Source organism: Oryctolagus cuniculus, chromosome 1 (assembly GCF_051225735.1).
Source record: "Oryctolagus cuniculus isolate XC-2025 breed Fujian yellow rabbit chromosome 1, ASM5122573v1, whole genome shotgun sequence".
NCBI lineage: Eukaryota > Metazoa > Chordata > Mammalia > Lagomorpha > Leporidae > Oryctolagus > Oryctolagus cuniculus.
In genome coordinates, this window is record NC_142867.1 from 208,854,372 (window position 1) to 208,878,480 (window position 24,109).

At 44.2% G+C, this 24,109-nt stretch overlaps 1 protein-coding gene across 3 annotated transcripts in view; it reads right to left on the minus strand.

The window, feature by feature from the left end:
* The window catches only part of ABCA1 (ATP binding cassette subfamily A member 1), a 137,497-nt gene that overhangs the window by 47,817 nt on the left and 65,571 nt on the right, over positions 1–24,109 (minus strand). For all 3 annotated transcript variants that reach the window (XR_016224583.1, XM_008257418.5, XM_008257475.5), the window contains exons 6-11: positions 23,907–24,028; positions 21,818–21,994; positions 7,893–7,985; positions 4,475–4,715; positions 2,335–2,474; positions 1,885–2,001 (exon numbers count right to left, since the gene is read on the minus strand). Coding sequence is in view for 2 of the 3 variants with exons in the window: in XM_008257418.5 (XP_008255640.3) it covers positions 1,885–2,001; positions 2,335–2,474; positions 4,475–4,715; positions 7,893–7,985; positions 21,818–21,994; positions 23,907–24,028 (890 nt within the window). In the remaining variant the exon portion in view is untranslated. The remainder of the gene's footprint in view (positions 1–1,884; positions 2,002–2,334; positions 2,475–4,474; positions 4,716–7,892; positions 7,986–21,817; positions 21,995–23,906; positions 24,029–24,109) is intronic.

Genomic DNA, 24,109 nt, shown 5'->3' on the forward strand with positions numbered 1-24,109 from the left:
GGCTCCTTTGACTTCCACCCATGGGCTAATGACTCCCTAGACTGTGTCTCTAGCCTGACCACCCACTGCGGGGATCCCAGTCCCCACAATTCACCAGTTAGAAACCAAGAATCATGCTGGTGCTTCCCTCTTTCACTGCTCCACCACTGAACAGTCACCAGGCCCCATGTCCTGCACTGTGCCTTGGGCACTCACATGCAGAGCCTCTGCCTTGGTCTCTGCCTGCCATCCATCCATCCACCCACCCACCCATCCATCTATCTGTCTTCTCTCATCAATTCATCTGTCACACAAAGTAACACATCGTCATCTCCCCTTGTTTAAAACTCTGTCACAGTCCTCCAGAGTGTAAAGCAAAGATCCCCAGCTGGTGTGTCCTGCAGGGCACACCAGGCCTTTCTGTCTAGCCACCACTTCTTCAACTCCTGCTGTACCTCATGGATTTTCCATGCTCTATTCCTAATGACTGCCTCTGCCACATTCATAAGGGCCCTGTCTCATTTAAAAGAGCTAAGGAGCACTTGGAGCGTCCAAGGAAAATTCTCAACTGAAGGGTAAGGAAGTATCTACAAGATTCTTTTTCTAAAAAACAAAAATCGAAACCTATGCAGGGGTTCCTCATAATATGCATTTTCCATGAACTTTTTGAACAACCCTCCATGGACATGGATTTCAAGGAAATTTTGACTGTGAAATAAACTTATCTTTTAGTTCTATTTTCCACAAATTTTTTAAAGTCCCCTCATATTTGTCCTCAGTTTAGAACTCACTGCATCCCTCCACCAGAGGGCCTTTATCATCTTCCCAGACCCAGACAGAGAGAAAAAGTCCAACTGGTAGAAATGTGGATTCCAAGGAGAAGAGGCCTGAGGCCACAGTGCTGTCCGTGGCAGGATCATGTGACTCCCTCACGAAGGCGAGACTAGAGTTCAACAGGGAGCCATGCTTAAAGGCCGGAGCTATTACTGCTAGTGTAAATCCACGCAAATGATTGTTCGCACTTTTCTCGCAAACGCCCCTCGTTTTTAAAGGCCCCTTTGCAGGAACCCCACAGGTGTGTAACAGGACGAGCACAACAAAGGAGATGGACTTCTCATCACCACATTTCTTTGGCCACCTTTCTCCCAGGGGAGCCGGGGATCAGTCCTCACCTTCCGAAGAGCTCCCTCCAGGTGGGTACAGCCCCTAAGACCCAGCTGCCCCTTGGATCGGGGCAAGAAAGCTGGCAGTATCCTCTCCTGCTTCTTAATGGCAACAGAGATGAAAAGAGGCAGAGGGAGAGCCTGCCGCTTCTCTGACTCGGCGCAGAGAGGATGTGATCGGATGGCAGACACTCTGCTCCAGCTCCGACAGCTCCGCCTCGGAGTGCAATTGTCTCCAGAGCACTTAGCCATCTCGAGTGGCTCTGCAGCTCCAAGTGCAGTCCCCTCCCTGCAGCAATGGCAGCTCCACGCTCACGCGCAGCCGTGGGAATGAGTATCTCAGCCCTGTCTATGCATCAGACTGCGCCTTTGCTCCCAGGCCTCCTTCCACGACACAGAAAGGCTAAAGAAGACGCTACCATGGACTCAGGGGCTGGAGCCAGAAATGAAAACACTTAAGATCCTGCAATCACCATGCTCTACCTCTGAACATCACCCCTCATTAAGCTGCATGGGAAACCAACATTTGGGCATGAAAGGATTGATGCTGACATGCACAGTGCTACCGCCGCACCGTGGCCTCTGCACTTCTGGAGAGACAGCAGCCCCGGCCCTTGCGTTATGCTCACTACGTCATCACTGGTTAAACTGGAAGAATTCTCATCTCAGTCTTCTCGGGGAAAGCTACCAGAAACTCTGCCCTCTGGTTCAAGCAGGTGCAGCGTACGCAGGGGACACTCACCCGGACAAGGTCCATTTCTTCACTGCTCTCCATGAAGGTCCAGATCTTGGGGCTGAGCTCTTCCCACATGCCTTCCAGATCATGGAACACAGCCAGCTCCTGGAAGGTCTTGTTCACCTGGAGTCAGGTGAGGAGCCAGGGACCACAGAAGGAAGAGAGGAGGCAGAGACAATGCGTGATTCGGCTTCTCCCTGGGCAGAACCTCTCCCCCACCCCAGGAGCCCTCAGGAAGTCCTCCTGTCCCCAGGCTGTGATCCAGAGCCCCAGGGCGAGGCAGCTGGCCCTCAGCAGTCAGCTCAGGTCTGGATCACACCTGAGGGTCTCACTCGTGGGAAATCCCAGGAGGGCTATGAGTATTCTCTGCGCGTCTCCATCTGAAGCTGGCTTTGCTTCTCTGACCCTGATTACGGGAAGATTCAGGGAAGGGGTCCTTGGCCTTGGGCAGCTTACCTCAGCCATAACCTGCCTCGTGGCTGGAGTGTCAGGTGTATAGAGGATCTTCCCAACAAGTAAAGGCTTGAGAGCTTTCCAGATGATGCGAGAAAGAGGACTGGACTCCAAATTCTTCATCAAATCATTACAATAAGGAGCTGCAAAGATGATGGAAGAGACGAAGACTCACTCATATGCACGGCCATACGAGAACACTGTAACTTACCAGGACTTTGGAGCCAGCCAGCAAGTCCTGAGTTCAAATTCTAATTCAACCGTTTCCTAGTAGGCATGCAGTAAATAACTACCTGGCTGAGCCACAATATGCTCCGCTGTAGAAATAAAGTTCAGAAGAGCTCCTTGGCCAAGATGCACACACAGCCTCTAGATTGACACTTGATAAATAATCAGCGCTTACTACAACACTGAGGATGGATAACCCACCACTGAGCTGGTCTAGAAAGACGTTCCCACCAGGCACAAGCCCTCCAGAGCCATGCGGTCACGCCAGCCTCAGCACTCTGCTTTCACAGAAAGCAAACCATACTCTTAAGGGGACAACCAGGGGGTTGATTTCAGGCTTTAGTTTTTTCCAGAAAAAACTCAAATTTTTTTCTTTGGTGTATCTCACCACAACTACACTTACATTTAATAAAAATTCCACATGGACAAATATCAAGTTATAATAGGCAAATATTTTTGATCAGTCAAAAGGATTTTTTTGTTTTTTGTTTTTTTTTTTCTTAATTTCATTCTGAATTTCAGGATTTTTCTTTAGGTACCAAGCATCCCTCGTGTTGGCAAAAAAATAATAACACATTTTTAAAAAAGCAGACTTTCTCACAATGCTGTCTACTGCACAAAGGAAAGCTCTCTGGGGTCAGTCTGCAGGCTGGGGTAGCGTAGGAGATGGCATTTCATAAAGCTGCCTATGCCGCCATCCTCTTCAGCTTTGTAAGGCGACTTGTGACTGTCTGGAGGCCTTTAGCGCAGGGAAGAATGAAAGGGTCTTGTGTTACAGCAAGGCACAAAAAGCTGCCTCACCGAGTGGCCAAAGGACACACCTCTGGTTGCAGATGAAGAAAGGCTCACCTGCATCATGTTTTCAAGGAAAAAGACGCCATTGTCTCCAGCTGTAACACTGGATCCCTGCTGCCACACATCCCCACAAAACTGCCCAAACGTGGCAAGCAGATACAGGGTGACAAGGTTCTTTAACACTGCCTTGCAGCTAAGAACCCAAAACAAACAGCAGATCAAATGCCTGAGTGTGATGGTACACACCCCACCAGTAACAGGGATTTCAGAGGCAGTGCGGTTTACCAGGAAAAGCACAGAGCCATGTAGACTTGGCCTTGAATCCAGGTTGTTGTGGATTAGCTCTGATAATGGCTTTGACCAAGTCACTTAACCTGAGTTTATGAAAAGAGGGGTTATAGAACCTTCCTTGTGAGGTTATTGTGAGATGGAAATAAGATAACTTAAATAGAATGCATACTACATAGGAAACCTAACAGAACTGTTAATTTTTGTTGTTATTAGTCCTGTTACTTATTTCAAGTTTTTATTATGAAGCTTACCCCAGTATTAATAATAATTAAAAGATAAGTATCTCACCCCTTTTTAAAATTTTTCCTAGCTTCACTGAGGTATCATGGACAAATAAAGATTATATATATTTATATATAATCTTATATATATTTATATATATAATCTTATATATATAATCTTATATATAAATAAATTAAATATATATTTTTTATATACGCAACCTGATTACACTGTGAAAGGTAATCTATATATTCATCATGTCACAGTTACCTTTTTTGATGGGGAAACTACTTAGAACTACTCTCTTAGCAAATCTGAGGTACACAGAACAGGGTCCTTAACTGCAGTCACCATGATGGACAACAGATCTCCAGAGTTTATTTATCCTGTACAGCCAAAACCTTCATACACTTTGACCAACATCACTCCATTTCCTGCACCGCCACCCCAGCAACCTCCACTGTACTCTCTGCTTTTATGAGTTTATTTTGTTGACTCCACATCGAAGTGAAACGGTACAAGATTTGTCTTTCTGTCAGTATCCCACCCATGGAAACCACAGGACAGCAGGAGCGGGGACAGGGCTTCGGTCTGCACAGACACTCACTCGTGGAGTTGTCATAGAAGGTGTCAGCATCTTCCTCAGTGCCGTTGCCTCCAAACAGGGCTTTGTAATTGTTGTCCTCGTACCAGTTGAGAGACTTAATCTTCAGGCCCCCGCCCTCCGGGTGGCCGCAGACGATGCGCGACACGGCCTGGTAGATCTGAGTGGAGGAGCTGGAGCCATTTGTGTTGGTCAGAAACATCACCTCCTGCCGCATGTCGCTCCAGCTCCTCATGCTGAACAGCTGGTGTAGGGATGGGCAGGGAAAGGAGAGGAGAGGGGAGTGAAGGGCAGAGTGAGGGAGGGGACAGAGACGGGAAAGAAACATCTTATTTTCTTGACTTCTCAAACGCTATGTCCCAGGACACGATTTGTCTGACAGCATCACGAAGCCCTGTTCTCTGCCTGCCACAGCCTGCCGGTTGCTGGGACCTGTACATCCTCACCTCTGCCTCCATGCCCAGGTGTGAACAAGGCTCTCCGGGGGGGCCATGTCACCAAGATTTCTCTCCCAAGAAAAAAGCATCTAGCATACTCCATGAGGCCACAAACAGGTAGGCAGCTTTTCCTTGCTTTCTCTTTCCATAACCATTTGGTATATAGGGATGGGAAGGGGTGAGGTAGACAGGCCGCCCTTCCTTCTGTTGGCTGACAAAACAACCCTAGACACTCTGACAGTTGTAAACCATGGCAGGCAAAGGCCACTCACTTCTCCTTCCACAGGCTGTGTCATCACCACCACCTCTCCTCCCCTCAACCAAAAGAACAAAGTTCTCACATGAAGCCAGCACACTTTTGGGCAGAGATACCATAAATTACTGAGCTATTCCACACCGTCCACCCTTCTTGGCACCTGGCTTAGGGGCAAACTCCTACTCGTTCTCCTACACCTCAGCTCGGGCTCCACACTTGCTCTGTGCAACATCCCCTGACCCATAGCAGTGGGCTTGGCCCTCCAGCTCATGCATGGTGGTTGTGTTTGATGAGTGAATTCATTCATGTCTGTTGAGTGAATGATACGTAACTGATTTATGCTTTCCTAGTCCTTCTTTGCAATGGTCTCTGTGCTTCCTCGCCCAGATACCAGTCTCAAGATCCTCACTCCAGGAGCCAGGGTGCGAACAGTCTACAAACAGTCACATTGCATGCTGCTCTACTCCAAACCCCCTCCCGGCTTCCGTCTCACTCAGCACAAGTCCAAAGTCTCCCCAGGATAGCCTTCACCTCCTTCTCCGCTTTCATCTCTGGCCACTCTCTCCCTATTCACTTTGTTCTGACCACACTGGTTTCACGTATTCCTGCTGTCACACAATAGACTGACCTATTTACTTCTGCCTCCCACCCTACATGAGCCCTGCTATGAGCAGAGGATTTCGTGTGTTCACAACGCTAGGCACCTGGTCAGTGGTTGGTGAGTATCTTAGGTGAGACCTCCCACCTTCCCAACGCTGTCAGGCACCTGGATGTGAAACTTCCCAACCACTCAGATGTGAAACTCATGTCAGCTTTGATTCACGTTTCTCCTAAAATCCCCACTTCCACCTAATTGCCAGGTCCTACTATTTTTTTTTTCTTTGAAGAATCTCTTTTGCTATTCCAGTCACTGTGGGAGTTCAGAAACTCCCAGTTTCAGAACAGAAAGGACCAAGCAAGAATATGAGGTCTGGAATCCAACAGTCAGGCTTTAAATCCCTGTCTCGCCAATTCAGTGAAAGTTGCCTCACTCTTCTGGCCCTCTGTGCTGCCTGTAAAATGGGTGTGATATAACCTGCCTCACAAATGCCATGTGGATTATACAGGGAAATGAGGCGAAACTGCCTGAACCAAGGGTAGCTCCTTGGAAAATTCTGGCTTCCTTTATCTTTTCTTTTCAAAGGTCTGTGCTTTGGTTGAAACAACCAACTTTCTTTTCAAACACTGACCAAACAAGTGCATTTATTTATCTTCTCCTACTTGTCTCACTGAAAGAGCAAGTTTGACACTCGTTCACTTGGGATCAAAGTGGCTTGAAGGTGCTCTGTTGAGAAAAGCATGTGGCCCTTGCTTGTTCTGAACCAAGAGCAAGCAGGACACAAGCAGCAGCTGCCAAGAAAAACGCATGGTGCTCAGCTGGAGAGGTTCCACCAGCTCCGCCGCAGGAGCAGCACGTGCTTCCAATCACTGCACCCAGACTAAAGGCAGGGCCAGCGATGTAGGAGAAAACGGCTGTAACCAAACCTGAGATGAAAGACCTCGGCCTCCCTTCGCACCGTCTCTGCTTTCCTAAGGCCAAAATGGAATCGGGGGAAGGAGGGCTGGGAGGGAACCTGCCAGAGCAGAGCAGGGCAGGGCATGTCGATGTCAGCCAACAGGGCCCTGGGGAAGAAGCGACGGACGTGCAGAGCAGTTTCTATTTCTCTTTCTCTGGAAGAGCCCCAGCTGGCCCAGCTCCTCTACCTAGTAAAAGGTCACCAGACTTCATAACCAGAGTACCAAATAGCAGGCTGCAAGAGGGCGCTACCTCCTGAATGGGGACCTGTAAGCCAAGCCTCTTCAGTGAGAGACACAGGAGCAGAATTAAAAGAAAGGTGAGAACACAAAAGGACAGAAAGAAACACGGTAATGTGCCTAGACAGTGTTTCACCCCAGGGCTTCCCGTCGTTTCTAAGTAATCTGCATTTCCCACAACAAACATGCAATACTTTTACTGCCAGAAAACATCAATTGAAAGCCTGCATTGTTGGTGACCACTGGCCCCTGACTCAGCTCCTCGTAGGAGGACTCCAGACAGCTCCTGCTTTGCACAGCTAAACTGAAACAAGCCTGGGACTCAGAAAGGTGGCGCCCTTGCAGGTCAGGAGTCAGAGAAAGGTTAACTGCTATCAGAGGGCACCTACAGCCCGGGGATCCTGGGACAAAGATTATCCTCATACATCTGTCAGCACGTGGGCCGAAAAGCCAAACTCAACTGAATGCTCATTAACCGAATTTCAAAACTGAGCATCAATGGCAGAAGTTTACAAGGGGGAGAGCTGAATGAGGGGTCTTGTGTTATCCCCTTTAGTTAGCAAACATGTTTTGGTGAAATGAGTGTCTGCCCTTACCACGGAAGAAGCAACATGGAGCAGCTGCTGGTCAGACAGAAGTGCATGGGGGTGAGAAAGACAATTCTCTACATACGTGCTATTATCTAAGGACAAAGTTCTAGAAAGTTCTAGGCCAGACATGGAGCCTGATGCCACTAACTTATTAATTCTGAAGTTACGAGTCTTGGTTTCTGCATCTCTAAAGAGATCAAAAACACTTCTTTATTCATATCACTTATACTTCCAAAACTGATATTACATCTCGTATGATATTCAAACCACCCGGAGCCAAGCTTGGAATTTCAAAACGTGACACTGGGTGCTCCACTTTCTGGTTCTGGAAAGACACAACTTACCTCTTGGGCCAAAGTCCCGAGACTATCCAGCAAAGTTTTTGTGGCTTCAGCCAGCTCCTTGCTTGGGAAGGGAGATGTAGAGTTTAGTTCTGCCTGGAATGAGAGAAAGAAAAAACAACTTTGTTTCTGCACTCAAATGTAAGCCTGAAATCCCTACTAAAAATAAACAAGTTAATTAAAACCGTTTACAATCTTCAGTTTAAAAAACAAGGGACCAATTCCTAATCGAAAGAAGACAATACAATTATTCAAACTATGTGTGCATGTTGCTTTCTTCAGATAAGAACTGCTAATTCTTTGATGAATGGCTTTAAGTGGTGTATGAATATATATTTAAAGCAGGTTAACATTAAATAGATAAACATTTCTCATGTGAGAAGTCTGTGTGTGTCCAATACAACTCTGACCATAAATTCCCAACTGTATGATCCGGCAAGACAGGAAACATGCAAGTGACCTTGAAAAACAAGTTTGCCATGATCACAAGAAAGAAGTAATTGTAAAATTTAAAGCTGTCAAAAGCAGGGTAAGAAGACATTCTTCCATTCTGTTCAAGTCAGTATTGTCTGGAACACTGGAAATTTAATAATTTTTTTAAAAAAATTAGTTATTTACTTGCGAGGCAAAGTTACAGGAAGAGGGAGAGACAGAGAGAGAGAGAGTGCCTTCCACCCTCTGGTTCACTCCCTAAATGGCCACAATAGCCAGAGCTGAGCCAATCTGAAATCAGAAGCCAGGAGCTTCTTCCAGCCTCCCACTCGGGAACTGGGGCCCAAGCACTTGGGGTATCTTCTACCGCTTTCCCAAGCCATCAAAAGGGAGCTGGATCAGAAGTGGAGCAGCAGGGATTCAAATCAGTGCCACAGGCAGAGGCGTAAGCTACTACACCACAGCGCCAGTCCAAGAAATGTAATACTTTTAATAGTGGTAAATTTTAACACTTATTTTTATATCTAGTTTTAATCAAATATTTATATTTACTAAATCATGTTTTGCTGCTATTATGTGCTACCTAAAGGCATGGGAAATATAAGAAAAAAATTCATTAGGGCCAAGGAAATGATAAATTAGGGCAGAAAGATTGAGCTAAAGAGAAAAAAAAAAAGCTATGATTCACAGGCTCTGAGGTCAGTATGGGTATCATTGAGTAACCTCAAATTTGGTTCTGAGTTTTCAGGTTTCCAAAGGAAGAAAAGAGATATGGTCAGTTTCACCATATTATATTTGCCACATAGCAAAAAGAAATTTCCCGGGAAAACTCATAGGTATAGTTTCATGCAGTATCACAGGAGACATGTAAGTCAGGAGAAAGTTGCACTGCTTTGACATTATGATATCAGATTGCTGTGAAATTCTATTGTAGACTACACAGTAAATGCTGGAAATGGATGGGACTCATAACCTTTGAGAAATAGCAGTCTGGATGCTCTCTTTTAAAAAGACCTCCAAAGAAGGGTGGGAGTATGGGTGAGACGGAGGGCGGGGTGGGAAGAATCACTATGTTCTTAAATTTGTGTTTATGAAATGCATGATGTTTGTATACCTTAAATAAAAGGTTTCTAGGGAAAACAAGAACATATATATAAAGACCTCCAGGAGTGGGCATTTGGCACAGTGGTTAAGATACCAGTTAAGGCACCTGCATTGTACACAAGAATTCTTTGGTTCAAGTAAGCTGGGTCACTGACACGCACATGGGAGACCTGGATTGAATTCCTAGTTCCTGGCTTCATCCTGGTCGAGTCCTAGCTATTGCAAGCTGTTGGGGAGCAAACCCAAAAAATAAGAGCTCGCTCACTCTCTCTCTTTCTCTCCCCCTCTCAAATGCATAAACACTTTTAAATTTTAAGTAAAAAGAACTCCAAATACAGAGGATTAAGTTACTATCATTATGGTCATCATGATATCCAAGCATAACCCTCAATGTGCCTTTCTGAGAAAATCTGTCTAAAGGTTCTATGCAAGAACTTGTCCAGCCTGATTCATCAGCCCCTCTACAGGGCTTATTCATCAGAGTCCCGGTATCCCAATGAGAACTCAGAGCACTCACAATCCTCTGAGGGATTCAGGTAGGTCTCTACGACACAACTAAAGGATCATGATAATGATTGTTCCTTCCACAGGGAGCTGCTCATAAGCAAAATCAAATGGGGTGTTTTGTTCCCACTGTGTCTCTTCAGTTTCATTTAAAACCGAAAGTTACCACACTAGGACTTGCACCTACAAAGAATCTGCAAACTTTTACAAACTGAGAGGTCTTAACTGGAAGCTACAAGAGGCAAAATGAGGTGTTTTGTTTTGTTTTGTTTTGTTTGTTTGTAAGGAGGAGGAAGGAGGGGAGGAGGGAGGGAGGGAGGAAGAGAGGGAGAGGGAGGAAGAGAGGGAGAGGGAGAGGGAGAGGGAGAATATCTTCCATTGGCTGGTTTACTCCCCAAATGGGCAGAACAGCCAGGGCTCATCCGGGTCTCCCAAGTGGGTGGAGGGGCCCAAGCCATCTTCCACGCTTTCCCAGGTGCATTAGCAGGGACCTGGAGCAGAGTAGCAGGACACAAACAGGTGCCCATATGGGACGAGGACACTGCAGGCGGAAGCTTGACCCACTGTGCCACAGCACCAGCCCCAGGCAAAGTGTTTCTGTGTTTACCAGGAAGCCCACAGATGATAGATGCATGTGTAGCAAAAACAACACAGGTAGGACAAATCTTAAATGCCAAATTCATATACAGTTTTAAAACTTAGAATGTGGTAGTTATCTATTTCTTCCCTGAAGTCTAATTGGAAATAAGGTTCTTACGACTCTTGCCACTCTCTTCCCCTTCTCCCATTCTCTGGTCACGAGGACCTGAAGAGGCTATGGAATCCTGGGCAAATGGACTCAGATTCCCTGGGTGTCCTTTTCCTCAACCACACAGCAAAGTCACTCGTGCTATGCACATGTCACAGTGTTCATGAACATGAACACAGAGAACAGTGCACAGCACATGGAAAGTCCTCATAATTATGAAAAATCTTAGCCCGTGCCTCTGTTTCCCCCTTTCCTGAGAATTTACTGCCAAAACTTGAGGGCTCTCCTCTACAAACAGGGCTTTCTAGTTCTTAACAAGGCAAATACCCCCCCTCCGTTTCTTGGCGAGCTCTCAGGCCTTTCCTCCTATTGGGACACCCTCCCTCCACTGGAAAAAGTGCCACAGCCATTTTTTAAAAAATGTTTTGGGCTGGCTCTGTGGCATAGAAGGCTAAGCCAGCATCCCATGTGGGCACCAGTTCATGTCCCAGCTGTTCCCTGCTAATGGCCTGGGAAATCAGTAGAAGATGGCCCAAGTGCTTGGGCCCCTGCACCCATGTGGGAGATCTAGAAAAAGCTCCTGGCTCCTGGATCCAGATCAGCCAGGCTCCAGGTATTGCAGCCCTTTGAGGAATGAACCAACAGAAGCAAGACCTTTCTCTCTGTCTCTCTCTTTCTCTCTCTGTGACTCTGCCTCTCAAATAAATCTTTTTCTAAAAAGTTTTTATTTATTTGGAAGAGGAGAGGGTAGAAACAGAGAGAAGAGTGACAGACAGAGATCTCTCATTCACTGGATCACATCCCAAATGTCTGCAATAGCCAGGATGGGGGCCAGGAACCCAGGAAACTCAATCTGCACCTCCCATGTGGGCGACAAGGACCCAGGTACTTGAGCCATAAGCTGCTGCCTCTCAAGGTGTGCATTAGCAGGGAACTGATTCAGAAGCAGAACCAGGACACAAATACAGCCATTCTAATAAGTAATGCAGGCACCACAAGCATCTTTTTTTCCTAAGGTTTATTTATTTATTTGAAAGGCAGAGAGGGACCCCTCCCCAAATGGCCACAGCAGCCAGAACTGGGTCATGCTGAAGCCAGAAGCTGAACTCCATCTGGGTCTCCCAGGTGGGTGCAGGGACCCTAGAACTTGGCCATCTTCCACTGCCTTCCCAGGCACATTAGCAGGGAGCTGGATTAGACGTGGGGTAGTAGGGACTGAACCAGGGCATATGGGATGCAGGTGTCACAGGCAGAGGTTTAACTCACTGTACCATAACAATGGTCCCTCACAAAGCAGCATCTTCACCGTTGTACTAAACATCTGCCCCCAACGTGCTATTTCTGAAATTATAACATTCTCTTCACTGAAAAATAAAGACATTCTCATTCCAATTCCTGAAGGTTTGGGATAAGATCACTTTCTCCCCCTCTATACCCTTTTTTTTTTTAAGATTTTATTTATTTATTTAAGAGGTAGAGTTACAGACAGTGAGAGGAAAAAGCAGAGAGAAATGTCTTCCATTCAATGGTTCACTTCCCAGATGGCCACAACGGCTGGAGCTGCGCCGATCCGAAGCCGGGTTAGGGTTAGGGTTAGGGTTAGGGTTAGGGTTAGGGTTAGGGTTAGGATTAGGGTTAGGATTAGGGTTAGGACTTGAGCCATCTTCTACTGCTTTCCCAGGCCACAGCAGAGGGCTGGACTGGAAGAGGAGCAGCTGGGACTCGAACTGGGGCCCATATGGGATGCCGGCGCCGCAGGTGGAGGATTAACCTACTGGAGCCACAGCGCCGGCCCCTATAACCCTTTTTTAAATTCAGTGTTTGCCAGCTGTTTGAAACAGATCATAATCTTGACACATCTGATATCCAGTTCTTGGAGGATGCTGGCAACAATGTGGAAGTAGATGAGTCTTTGTTCCAGGAAATGGATGACTTGGAGCTGGAGGATGATGATGATGATCCAGACCTCAATCCTGCTGACCCAGGAAGTGACTCAACCAACTAATGGACTATCCCCTTCTGCAGAGAGGCTTGACTGCCACAGCATCTGTGGCTTAGCTGAGAGGGTTTTGATTTTCCTTTCTTTTTTTCTAAGAAAAAAATAATTTTCAGGAGAATATTCTTCTGATAGCTTTCATCATTGAACTTAATAAACTGACCTTAAAATTTAAAAAATAAATAAATAAATTCAGTGTTTGCCAAACTTGGGGGGAAAAAAGATAATGATAAGTGGATGAAATATATAATATTATATAAAAAGTACATATATATTTCATGAACTTAATATTATCTTTTGTGTTTTGATATGAATGTGTATGTTTATATATACATGTGAGTGTGCATATCTCTCTTATATACATGAACTTGCCCCAAAGTCGACAGTTGAAAAACCTGAAGGAAAACTCATTACCTATGATTTTATATATGTGTATACATAAACACTCACCACACACAGCTATATATACACACAGACTTATCTTAATGTATATTCACATATACCTTCCATTTATATTAAGTGATGTTGACTTTTACTTTTATAGCAGTAAGGATAGTTTCCTATCTAATTACATTTATTCAAAAGAAGTGAACTTATTAAAAGGAAATATAAGAAAAAGTGGCACCAACTGCACTTGAACATGGCCAAAATCATGGCAGAGAAGTGTGAATGACCAGGTTTCACAACACCCTGTGGTCTGGGAGCTCCTGCACCAGAATCAACACAGCGCTTGTAGGATATGCAGATCCTCAGCCATCTTCTCTGTATGCATTCATAACTAGGGTGACCCAGGAATCCTTTAGGGTTTCCTTTGTACCCTGAAGTTTGAGGCCACTTAGGCAGCACTGGACAATGTTCACAGAGCCTGTCTTTCACAGCATTCTTTTCCAGAATGCAGTGCCCGCCCATTCCACGCCTGGTCTACATGCTACCATCTGCTTCAGACTGTGCAGCCGTGAAAAGAGGCTATTCAGCTCATTTGGCCCTGAGCCGGATCCAAAGCATGCCAAACCCACGGGAGGCCAGATGTGTCACACCAATTAAAGACATGAATCGCCAAAACACAAATGATGTTCCCAAACCCCCAGAACTGACAGCAGCACGCTGTCACCATCCCGTCTTTCTACCCCCTGAAAGGTACAAATCAGTGAAGCGTTCCCATCGTCCCTGGAATGTCTTCTCCATCTGAGAAGGTAATAATTTTCAGAGATAATGATTTTTTCCTTCAGGTTTCTCCATCTAAATGTCTTAACTTTGGGGGCAAGCTTATTCTTCAAGTTTTATGAGCTCAGGAATTCAGCAGAACTGCAACACATAACAGGGCCTAGTGCATTTAACCCACGAAGGTAGTTGGCCATGGAAATAAATAAGCATAATAACTTTGGTAAATCTGCCATGCGTATCAGACCTTCATGCAAGCAGACACAGAGGCAAAGCCACATATTACAACTCAACTTTATTGTCAATAGTCTAGGCTTTGGTTTGTTTGCTTACTTAATTGATTGGTTTTGGCTCTGATGTCTAATGCAGCATTGGCTAAATCTACTGATAAATAATGAGGAAGAACAATCAATGCAATTATTAGGATCCTTTTTACGATAGTCATGTATTTGGGATTAAATGCTCAGTATTCATTAACAGCATTGACAACCTGTAGTCAATACAAACAAATTTCCATTTTCAAGGAGGTGCTTGAATTATATATATATATTTGGGCTGACATCACAGAGCTAAATAAACACACACATTTCAAATTCAGCATAGACTTTAAAGCCTGGATTATCCAGCTATTTTGCTCAAGATTTCAATTAATATTTCTGTGCCTGGTATTATAAAACTGAGAAAAGAAATTCATGCAAAGACATCATATTAAAAATTAGCAGGGAAAGGACAGACTATTCAATAACTAGGACAACTGGCTATTCATATAAAAAATAATATATTTTCAATGTCCTACCTCTACATAAAAACAAATTATTGGTATATTAAGCAGAAAAAAGGAAAAAGGAAAGTTTAAAACATAAAGGAGAAAACGTGAATTTAGAATAAGAAATGGTTTCTTAAATATAATACAAAAAATCCAAACCAAAATGGTAGGGGGGAGAATCCAACTTTCAAAAATAAAAACTGTGTATCAAAAGATACCAATAAACAACCTGAAAAAAAAAAAAAAAAAAACAAGTAAAAGACTAGAAGAATCAGGAGCCATATGTATCGATACTAATAAATCTCAAAAAAAAATATAAAATGAAAAAACATATGCACAATTAGATAGCAAGAGCACACGCAGGTCATCATCATACACTGTAATTGACAGAATGCAAGTGTAAAGTCTAAAAACAGCCAACTGCAGGACAGGGATGTTATCTCCGAGCAAAGACAGAAGAACACACAGGTGGTATTATTGCATCTGTAAGATTTTATTTCTTGGTCGAACTGGAGGCAGATATGACAAGATGATGGACGATGCTACATGACTGTTCTTTGCTATTTTCTCTGCTTTTTATATGTTTGAGCTATTTCCTAATTTTGTTTTTAATTCTAGAAAAGCTAAAAAAGGGAGGATGGTTGGACAGAAATAAAGGAAAGGTAAAAAAGATGCATGTCAGTTTGAGTTAACTATCAGCTTTGAAAGACATACAGCCTCCTTGAATAAAATTAATCTCAGGAATCAATTCTTGCCTTGAAGTAGAACACAAAATGAAGTCTGAGAGTCACGTGTCTGTACCTACTATTAACCTTGGTCTCCTGTGCATACCTCCCTGCATTATAATGGCAGACAAAGCTGCCAGATCTTATTTCCAAAGACTCCAGTTAACAACTCACAGCTTGGAATTCCTGCCATTATTTTTCCTAACCAAAAACATTCTCTTAGCTATGAACTCATCATTCCCCCACTGTATGCAGTGATTTTCTTGTAGGAAGTAAGGAAAGGGGGAGAAAGAGGAAAAACAAAACCTTTAGAGAGGGACTGCACTTCCTGTATCAAGCCAACAAGAACTGATGTATTATTCAGTGTTTAGATCCTAATGAAATGCTGTGGTATCACTAGAGGAAGAGTACCCAAATATTAATTACTCAAAACTCCCACCCACTTCTGCAAAATGTGCTCATCACAGCAGACTAACATTTCCTGAAAGCATGACAGTGCCATAGAATGACAAAGGTTTCTCCATCCTTGTACTATTGTGCCCCATCCTTCCAATGGCTTCATTAGGTTCTTTCTATCCTCTCTAGCTTAATAAGCTGTGAAAGACTGAAAAATGAGAAAAGGCAATAACCTAACCAAGTCAACATGACTTCCATTTTTGAGCTAGTATTTTACTAAAATAAAACTCATAGTGTAGCACAGTTCTCGGCACATCACAACTAGACATCCAATAAAAAGTTGTAAAAGAAAAATTAAAAGGAAAGAGAAAGGTATCAGTAGGGTAAGAGATGGGCTGGTGTGAGTCTGGCGTCAAAGGCCATTCAACATTTAAATTCACAGCAAAACTCTGGTATTCACCTTATCGGGTCCTCCAACCTCTGGAGCCTCTGGTGGCTCCCCTTTCTCTAGGAAGGAGGCCCAAGGTCCTGGCCTTGCTGAGCAAAGTCTGCCTTGGCTGACCTGTGCCCACCTCTGCAGCATCACATCCAGCCAGTCCTTCTCCCACCAAACTCCCCAGGGCTACATCTGCTCCACTCTGAGCTATCTCAATCAGGTGCAGTAACCAAAAATGCAACTTTATTTTTCTTATTCCTTTTTTTTTTTTTTTTTTTTTTGACAGGCAGAGTGGACAGTGAAAGAGAGAGACAGAGAGAAAGGTCTTCCTTTGCCGTTGGTTCACCCTCCAATGGCCGCCGCGGCCGGCATGCTGCGGCCGGCGCACCGTGCTGATCCGAAGGCAGGAGCCAGGTGCTTCTCCCGGTCTCCCATGTGGGTGCAGGGCCCAACTACTTGGGCCATCCTCCACTGCCTTCCCGGGCCACAGCAGAGAGTTGGCCTGGAAGATGGGCAACCGGGAAAGAATCCGGCGCCCCGACCGGGACTAGAACCTGGTGTGCCGGTGCCGCTAGGTGGAGGATTAGCCTATTGAGCCGCGGTGCCGGCCCTTATTCCTTTTTTAAAGGTATTTTCAACTCTTTTAATTGTACATATGTGAAAAGTCAACAAGTGTACTTAGCGTGTGACGATCAGGTCAGATTAGTTAGCATTTCCACCTCTGTTAGCATTCAAAATGTTTGTTGATCAGGAATAACTGTATAAATGTCATTTTTTCTTCCCTCTCCTCTCTAGACCCATGCACATGTCATATCCTCTGTCTAGAACATTCTACTCCCTTTTCCTTACCTGGCTAACATCCATTCTTTGGATCTCAACTTTTCTGATCCTAAACAATTGAGTTAGGAGGCCCCGTTAGCAGGGCATCTATAACTCTATATAGCATCCGGTCTTTTCCTGGTCACTCCCACCCATGTTCCTATCAGAATAGAAATTCAGAGAATACCACTGCCTCCTTGACCCTGTTTAGTAAATGCTGGCTGAATGAATGAATTTCAGTGTTGGTTTATAGACTGTCACTACACAAAATGAAGACAGAAAGAGAACATTACTAATGTATTCAAAGTCACAAACAGAAAGAGAAGACAGAACATCTGTGAAATTAAAATGCAACTGAAAATTATTTTCAGTCTACACAAATCTTATTTACATCCAAGTGTTTCAGGAACCATACTACTAAATAATGTGAAATGGGGGTATACATACATTTGAACAATATTTTCAACACAATAAAAAAATTGTTTTCCTCCCTCAAATGCATGTTACAATGTATTCATTGGAACATTTCAAACTTCTCTTAAACACTTCCTTAAAGCAAATGCAAATCTCTAGTGTACTTCGGCTATATGCAGACGATGTAACGCAGTGTTAGGATTAATTATGTTTTAGTCAAACTAAAAACAAGTAAACCACATACCAAGTCCAAAGAGAATGACTACCAAGAAGCAATCACTATCTCTTCCCAGTGATTTACATGACAGAAAAGATTTTCTTTGAGGAACATTTTAATATTTTTTATTGAAGTAGGAAATCATGAAATTCATGTCTGAAGGAGATACTATCTTTTAAAAATAATTTGACAATTTAGCTTTTAATTTTGATGTGCTTCATGCATTAAAATACTCAATTTTTGTTATTTCTAAGCACAGTGAAATAGATCTGCTACCACACAATTCAGGACAAGATCAAACCTTCATCTTAGATAAAGCAGCACTAATCAAGGAAGAAATAATATGAGTGAAGCAAAAACGTCTGTACAGATGGGGTTGAGAAGTCACATTAACACAGTGATAAATTTACCAATTTATCCCTTGGTTCTGTGCTCCCTTTTCCCCATAGGAATTAGGTGACAATGGAGGCTGAAGAATTAATCTGCACAGTGCATCATTCTACCAAATACCAAATGATGAGAATTGCAATTGCTTGCAGGGAGAAAGCATGTTTTGTAAGCAGGTGGGCAGGAAAATCAATCAAAGCCAAACAAAATCTGATACTTTCCACAAAGGTCTGAACTTAAGGAGAGGAAAAGCAGGTGTTCAGTCCTGCCAAAACCCACATAAATGCTTTAGGTCTGCTGTAACAAGTTGAAGAATCTACCTCTACAAAGCCAAAAGGAAGAAAGCTGAGACGGTAGGATACCCTCACCCTACAAACCCAGAACCTGTGAAGAGTTCCTCCAGTTCCCAGTCTCAGCTTTCAAGCTGGCCCTCAGTGCCCACCAGAACGAAAGTTCCGTGTGCATCATATCTGCCTTAGTCATCGCTGAACTTCAAGTGACTGATACAAGGCAGATGTACAGTAAACATTCACTGGCTCTGTTGGAGGAGCGTCTTATGCTTTGTCGAGGGATGCTCTGCTTCCTGAAGTCACCCCTCTGGGGCTTGTTCGAGACCCGGCTGCTCCACTTCCCATCCAGCTCTCTGCTATGGCCTGGGAAAGCAATAGAAGATGGCCCAAGTCCTTGCGCCCCTGCACCCGTGTGGGAGACCAAGAGGAAGCTCCTGGCTCCTGGCTTCGGATCGGTGCAGCTCTGGGCGTTGCAGCCATTTGTGGAGTGAACCAGAGGAAAGAAGACCTTTCTCTCTGTCTCTCACTCTGTCTGTAACTCTACCCCTCAAATAAATAAATAAAATCTTTTTTAAAAAAAGAGGAAAAACAGTTTAAATACTTCTCTCCTAAAGATCCACAGAAGCACAGACAGACAGAACAGTTTCTCTCCCCACGACATTGGGTCTGGCATCTGGTTGCTGCTCCTACTGCAGCTCTTGGCACAATTAACTCCATGTACAACAATATCACATGTCACAGCCATCCACCATCACACATGGTGAAATTTCAAGTAGGTGGCGGGAGAAAAGGGGCACTTTATGTAAATCAAACATCAATCAGTATTCCAATTAAGACTCTGTTTAACTCCTTAATAAGACATATTCCAAAATGCCTGGAAGTCATTTCATCCCAAAGACCACCACCAAAGTCAGCTTTACAGCGAACGATCCTGACCACTGATGGTATTCTAACTCAAGAGTCTCCTCTCCTAGCTTTATGCTAGGAGAGAACTCATTTGGCAATAGCAGAGCGGCAGGAGTAGACCCAGAGATGCTCCACACACCCACAAGATGTGCAGCCACCTTAATCAACGCCTGGCTGTGAACCAGCTGATCCACAAGGAACAACCGCAACACAGCAGATGGGACGTAAGGTGCCTGCCGGTTTTGAAGGTGCATTTCCATGTGTTCTGCCATGTTGCTAATTCTCTCAAATGAGAGAGATTTTCAAGCTGAAACCTGGGCTGTTAACTGTCAGATGAGGGCTTGACTGACAGTCTACTTCCAGTGTAAATCAGACGTCAGGTCAGTGAAGACAGTTTACTGGGTTGTGCGCACAATAGGCGTTTAACGAGTAGACAGAGGTAAAACAGAATTAATGGGCATCAGAATAAATCAGGATGTCGCCTAAAAATACCATTTTCTCCAAAATTTGAATTATTTCAGCAGAAAGAGGGAGCATTTGATTTGTGGTGAAGTAAAGCCACCCAAAGCAGTCCATGGCAATGGTTTTGTAATATCCTTTTGTACCAAAGGTAGTAACTGTTGACCCTTTGTCTTACAATGCAAAATATGTTTACATATTGCAAATGTCTGCACAATGAGCTTATCTAACTGCACAAGCCAGTTACTTTGGGCTGAAAACATCCCTATACAGAAATACATCTTATTTGAAATTATAACATGGAAATACTAATAGAATCACAGTCTGTTGAACAAAGCACTCGATATTCTTTTTTTAGAAAAAAAAACTGGAATAGGTTATACTATCTCAGGAATCAAACAAAAGCAAATCTTAAACATTAGAGCTAAGCCCATCACACTGACTGAGTTGGGTGGCAACCTCAGGAGGCACCCAGGAGCCCCACATACGCACACAGGATTACTGCTACTTTGTCTTGGGCAGCAGCTGCAGCATCACAGAATCAAGAACAGAAGAACTTCCTGAGAGCCCGGCAAGAGTATGTGTTTCTTTTTTTATTTTTATTTTTTTATTTCTGTGACAGGCAGAGTGGACAGTGAGAGAGAGACAGAAAGAAAGGTCTTCCTTTGCCGTTGTTTCACCCTCCAATGGCCACCACGGCCGGCACACCGCGCTGATCCGAAGGCAGGAGCCAGGTGCTTCTCCTGGTCTCCCATGCGGGTGCAGGGCCCAAGGACTTGGGCCATCCTCCACTGCACTCCCGGGCCACAGCAGAGAGCTGGCCTGGAAGAGGGGCAACCGGGACAGAATCCGGTGCCCCGACCGGGACTAGAACCCGGTGTGCCGGCGCCACAAGGCGGAGGATTAGCCTATTGAGCCGCAATGCCAGCCAAGAGTATGTGTTTCTAAGTTCACATTCTAGGATGTGGTCTGGGCACAGGGTGCAGAATCTGAACATTTTCAGTTCACTCCAGGAGGACCCAACTCTCCATAAAGAAATCTCACTGCACACAGTCAGGAGGATTACAATTTCATTTTGTTACTGGGAACATTTCTTTCAAGGCACATCCTTCCTGCAGCGGCCGTATCTCCAGTTTTAAGAAAATCTACTGGGGCTGACACTGTAGCACAGTAGGATACTCCTACGCCTGCAGTGTCAGCATCCCATATGGTCGCCAGTTCTGATTCCAGATACTCCTTTTCCAATCCAGCTCTCTACTGTGGCCTGGGAAAGCAGTAGAAGATGGTCCAAGTGCTTGGGCTCCTGCACCCGCCTAGGAAACCTGGAAGAAGCTCCAGGCTCCTGGCTTTGGATCAGCACAGCTTCAGCCATTGCAGCCATTTGGGAGTGAACCAGTGGATGGAAGACCACTCTCTCTGTATCTCCCTCTCTCTGTGACTCTACCTCTCAAATAAATAAAATAAAATATTTTTTAAAAAAAGAAAGAAGAAGAGCATCTACTCACAAACCAGAATATTGGATGTTAAATGATGCAGGTGGAGAAGACTTTCAGCAGAGCACTCAGAAATCCTAGAGACACATCTGGAACGACTACACACAACACTGAGGACAGCAGTGCTCTGCTCATCTGCAGTCTCTGGTTCAGAGTGAACTGTGCCATCATGGAATGCTTCTCTGAACTAATGATTTCTAAGCTCAGCAAACTTTGCTGGTTATTTTTTTCTACTAATGCTAATTACCGAGTATGGTCCTATCCAATTCCTGGGCTTGACTGTGATAGCCCGCAAAGTCTCCTTCCTGATGGACTTTTAAACATCTTCCCATCAATGATTTCCAAACTTTTTGCTTTAAAAATCAGAAGAATTTTTTCATTCAAATGAACTCTTATTTAGAATTGTAATATGAAAAATACAAAAAAGCAGGTCTTCTCTGATTAAAACAGGCACAAGGGTTTGTGGGCTTGGCCTCAGCCACACCCAATTCATTCTTCCCCATTCATCCCTTGGGAGAGAGCCCAAAAGTTTGAAAGATCATTTTGAATGTGCTATGGAGTGAGAGTGCCTCAAACTTCCAGCCAGCCCTATGTTTCTTCAAAAACAAAGTCACAGTGTTCCAGGAAGAATTTCACATTCCAAAAGCATTAATGCTTGAAGCTTCCCTAACTCACCACAATTGGCTTCAGGATGTCCATGTTGGAACGAAGAACTCGCTCAGCTGCGTCCAGTTTCTCCCTTGGTAGGCCACAAAGCTGGGAAACTTCTTGGTCATCAAGCGGAATAGCCTCTTCTAATTTTGATCCATTGCACAGGCTGGTCAAATGTAACTGGTAGCCTTGCAGAAACACCTGGAAGTGTTTGATGCAAACAGAAATAAGCAAAACAAGATTACACAGATGGGAAGCCAGGTCTTGAAGCCTTCATGATGTGTCTGACTCAGTATCTCCCACACTCTTGTTCATCTTGCAAAGAGAAAGCATGAGTCCAACCCTTTTTTGCAATAATGGGAACCACATGATTCAGCAAACAGGAATCTAGAGTCTGAACTCCTGGGGCCAAGTTTATTAGAGGAAAAATTTCCTCATAATTTTGAAACTTATCTTTAAACTGGGATTGGGCTAATTTATAAAAAAAAAAGCACTATTATCTGTAGGTACAGATATTTAAGTGATACACAAAACTGTGTTCAAGTCACTTCAGAATTTGGAATTCCTCATTTCACTTGCCTCAGAGCAAAGCACCAGAAAGCCAAGCTTCTTATCATCTCATTGGTAGATCAATTCTAAGTCATTCTTATCTATTCATACATCTGCTGGACAGCCTCTCCCTGGTTAGTTTATATACTTAGAAAGTCTTTCTGGGCCCAAACAAACTCCGCTTCTTCATATACAGATGGCCCTGACTGTTCAATAGCCGACAAGCTTTCTAGGAAGAGCAGCCTCTGTTAATCAGGTTCACTTGGTATCCATAGAGTCAGAACATTGCAGAAGGTAAATATTTGTTGAAGGAATGAGTGATGCAGACTCTTGATGACGCCATCACAAACTCCCCTGTTAGTTCAAACGAGTGCTGCCTGGACTGCTTGCAGAAAAGCCCAACGTGACTGATGGGCCGAAAGCATCTCAAAACCCATGCCGCTTTCGAAACACTACAGAGCATTTGTCCTGCCACAGTTTCCATTAAAGCTTCACCTGCTGCCAGATATCAAGTGCACTTCAGTCTCACTCCTTTCTGCAACAAGTCCACGCACCGGGCTGTCAGCCCACCCTCCAGGTCTGTGTTTAGGAACACTGACGATGTGGAAGCCCTACTCACCACGCAAGGACCACCTCCATGCTTAGGACGCCCCTTATTTTAAATTGATCAGATGTGACAGATAGGAAACTGGCAGGGGGCAATGGAAATTGTACTGAATGCAACTATTTTCAAAAGCCTGCTGCCTTTGGCCCATCTCCCAACCACGGAATTGGTAAACACAAGGCATATTTTCCTAGTTTCATAAGGGCAAGCAGTAAGCACATTTTTCTAATTTTAAAAATTCTAGATCATGTGCAGCAAAGACCGTATTTTCAAGCATAAACATCTCCACCGCTTCTGCTTCTTGTGACCACAGGCCAGGATGCAGACAAGAGGCAGGGTAAGGAAGCCACGCCCCTTTCTGCCAGAGAATGAACTTGAGAAGCACCTCTGAAAAGTCAGTAACTACGCAATCTGGGTCCAGCACCCACTCCCACCTCACTGGAGCTGTAGGACAACTGATGATGCCGAAGGAAGCTTTTTATAAGATCTAAGGTTAAAATTCAATATACACACTAATATTATTTCATAGATTTATAAACTGAAAAACAAATCCTTCTACATCTTTGTCTATCTTTAAAAGAAGCATGAAGTTTTTACATTGCTGCCCCAAGTCAATAATCCTCAACCTTGGTTATTTTCTCACAACTGTGAAATTTTTTTTTAAATGTCTAATGCATCTACACTTAAAATGCAACCCTTTTAGGAAGAAGTCATTACAAATGCCACTCAACAGGCACAAAAACAGCTTTATGTCAACCAGTTGGCCCAAGATGCAAGGTTGTACACCTCATTCTCCAGAGGGCTTGGCAGTGCCTGCTTGGGCAGGGCAGTAAAATTAGATGGAGCTGATCTGGTACACCAGCTCCTTCCCCACCATTACAAGGACAGGGATACATTCATGTGTTTCCCAGGGCTCTAACTCCATCAGCCTCACTGGGGAAACTGAAGGTGGCAGCTTACCTTGTGGAGACTGATATTAGCCCTCAGCATTTTGTCCACAGAAGACTTTGGGAGAGAGAGGTTGTGATACAGGAACCCAGAGAAGGTTTCATTGTCCACCAGGAAATCTTGAAGCTTCAAACCTATCAAGAGAGTGTTTTATTTTCATTCAATAAGTAATTAAAAAAAAAAAGCACAATGGGACAGGTGGGAAAAGCATCACA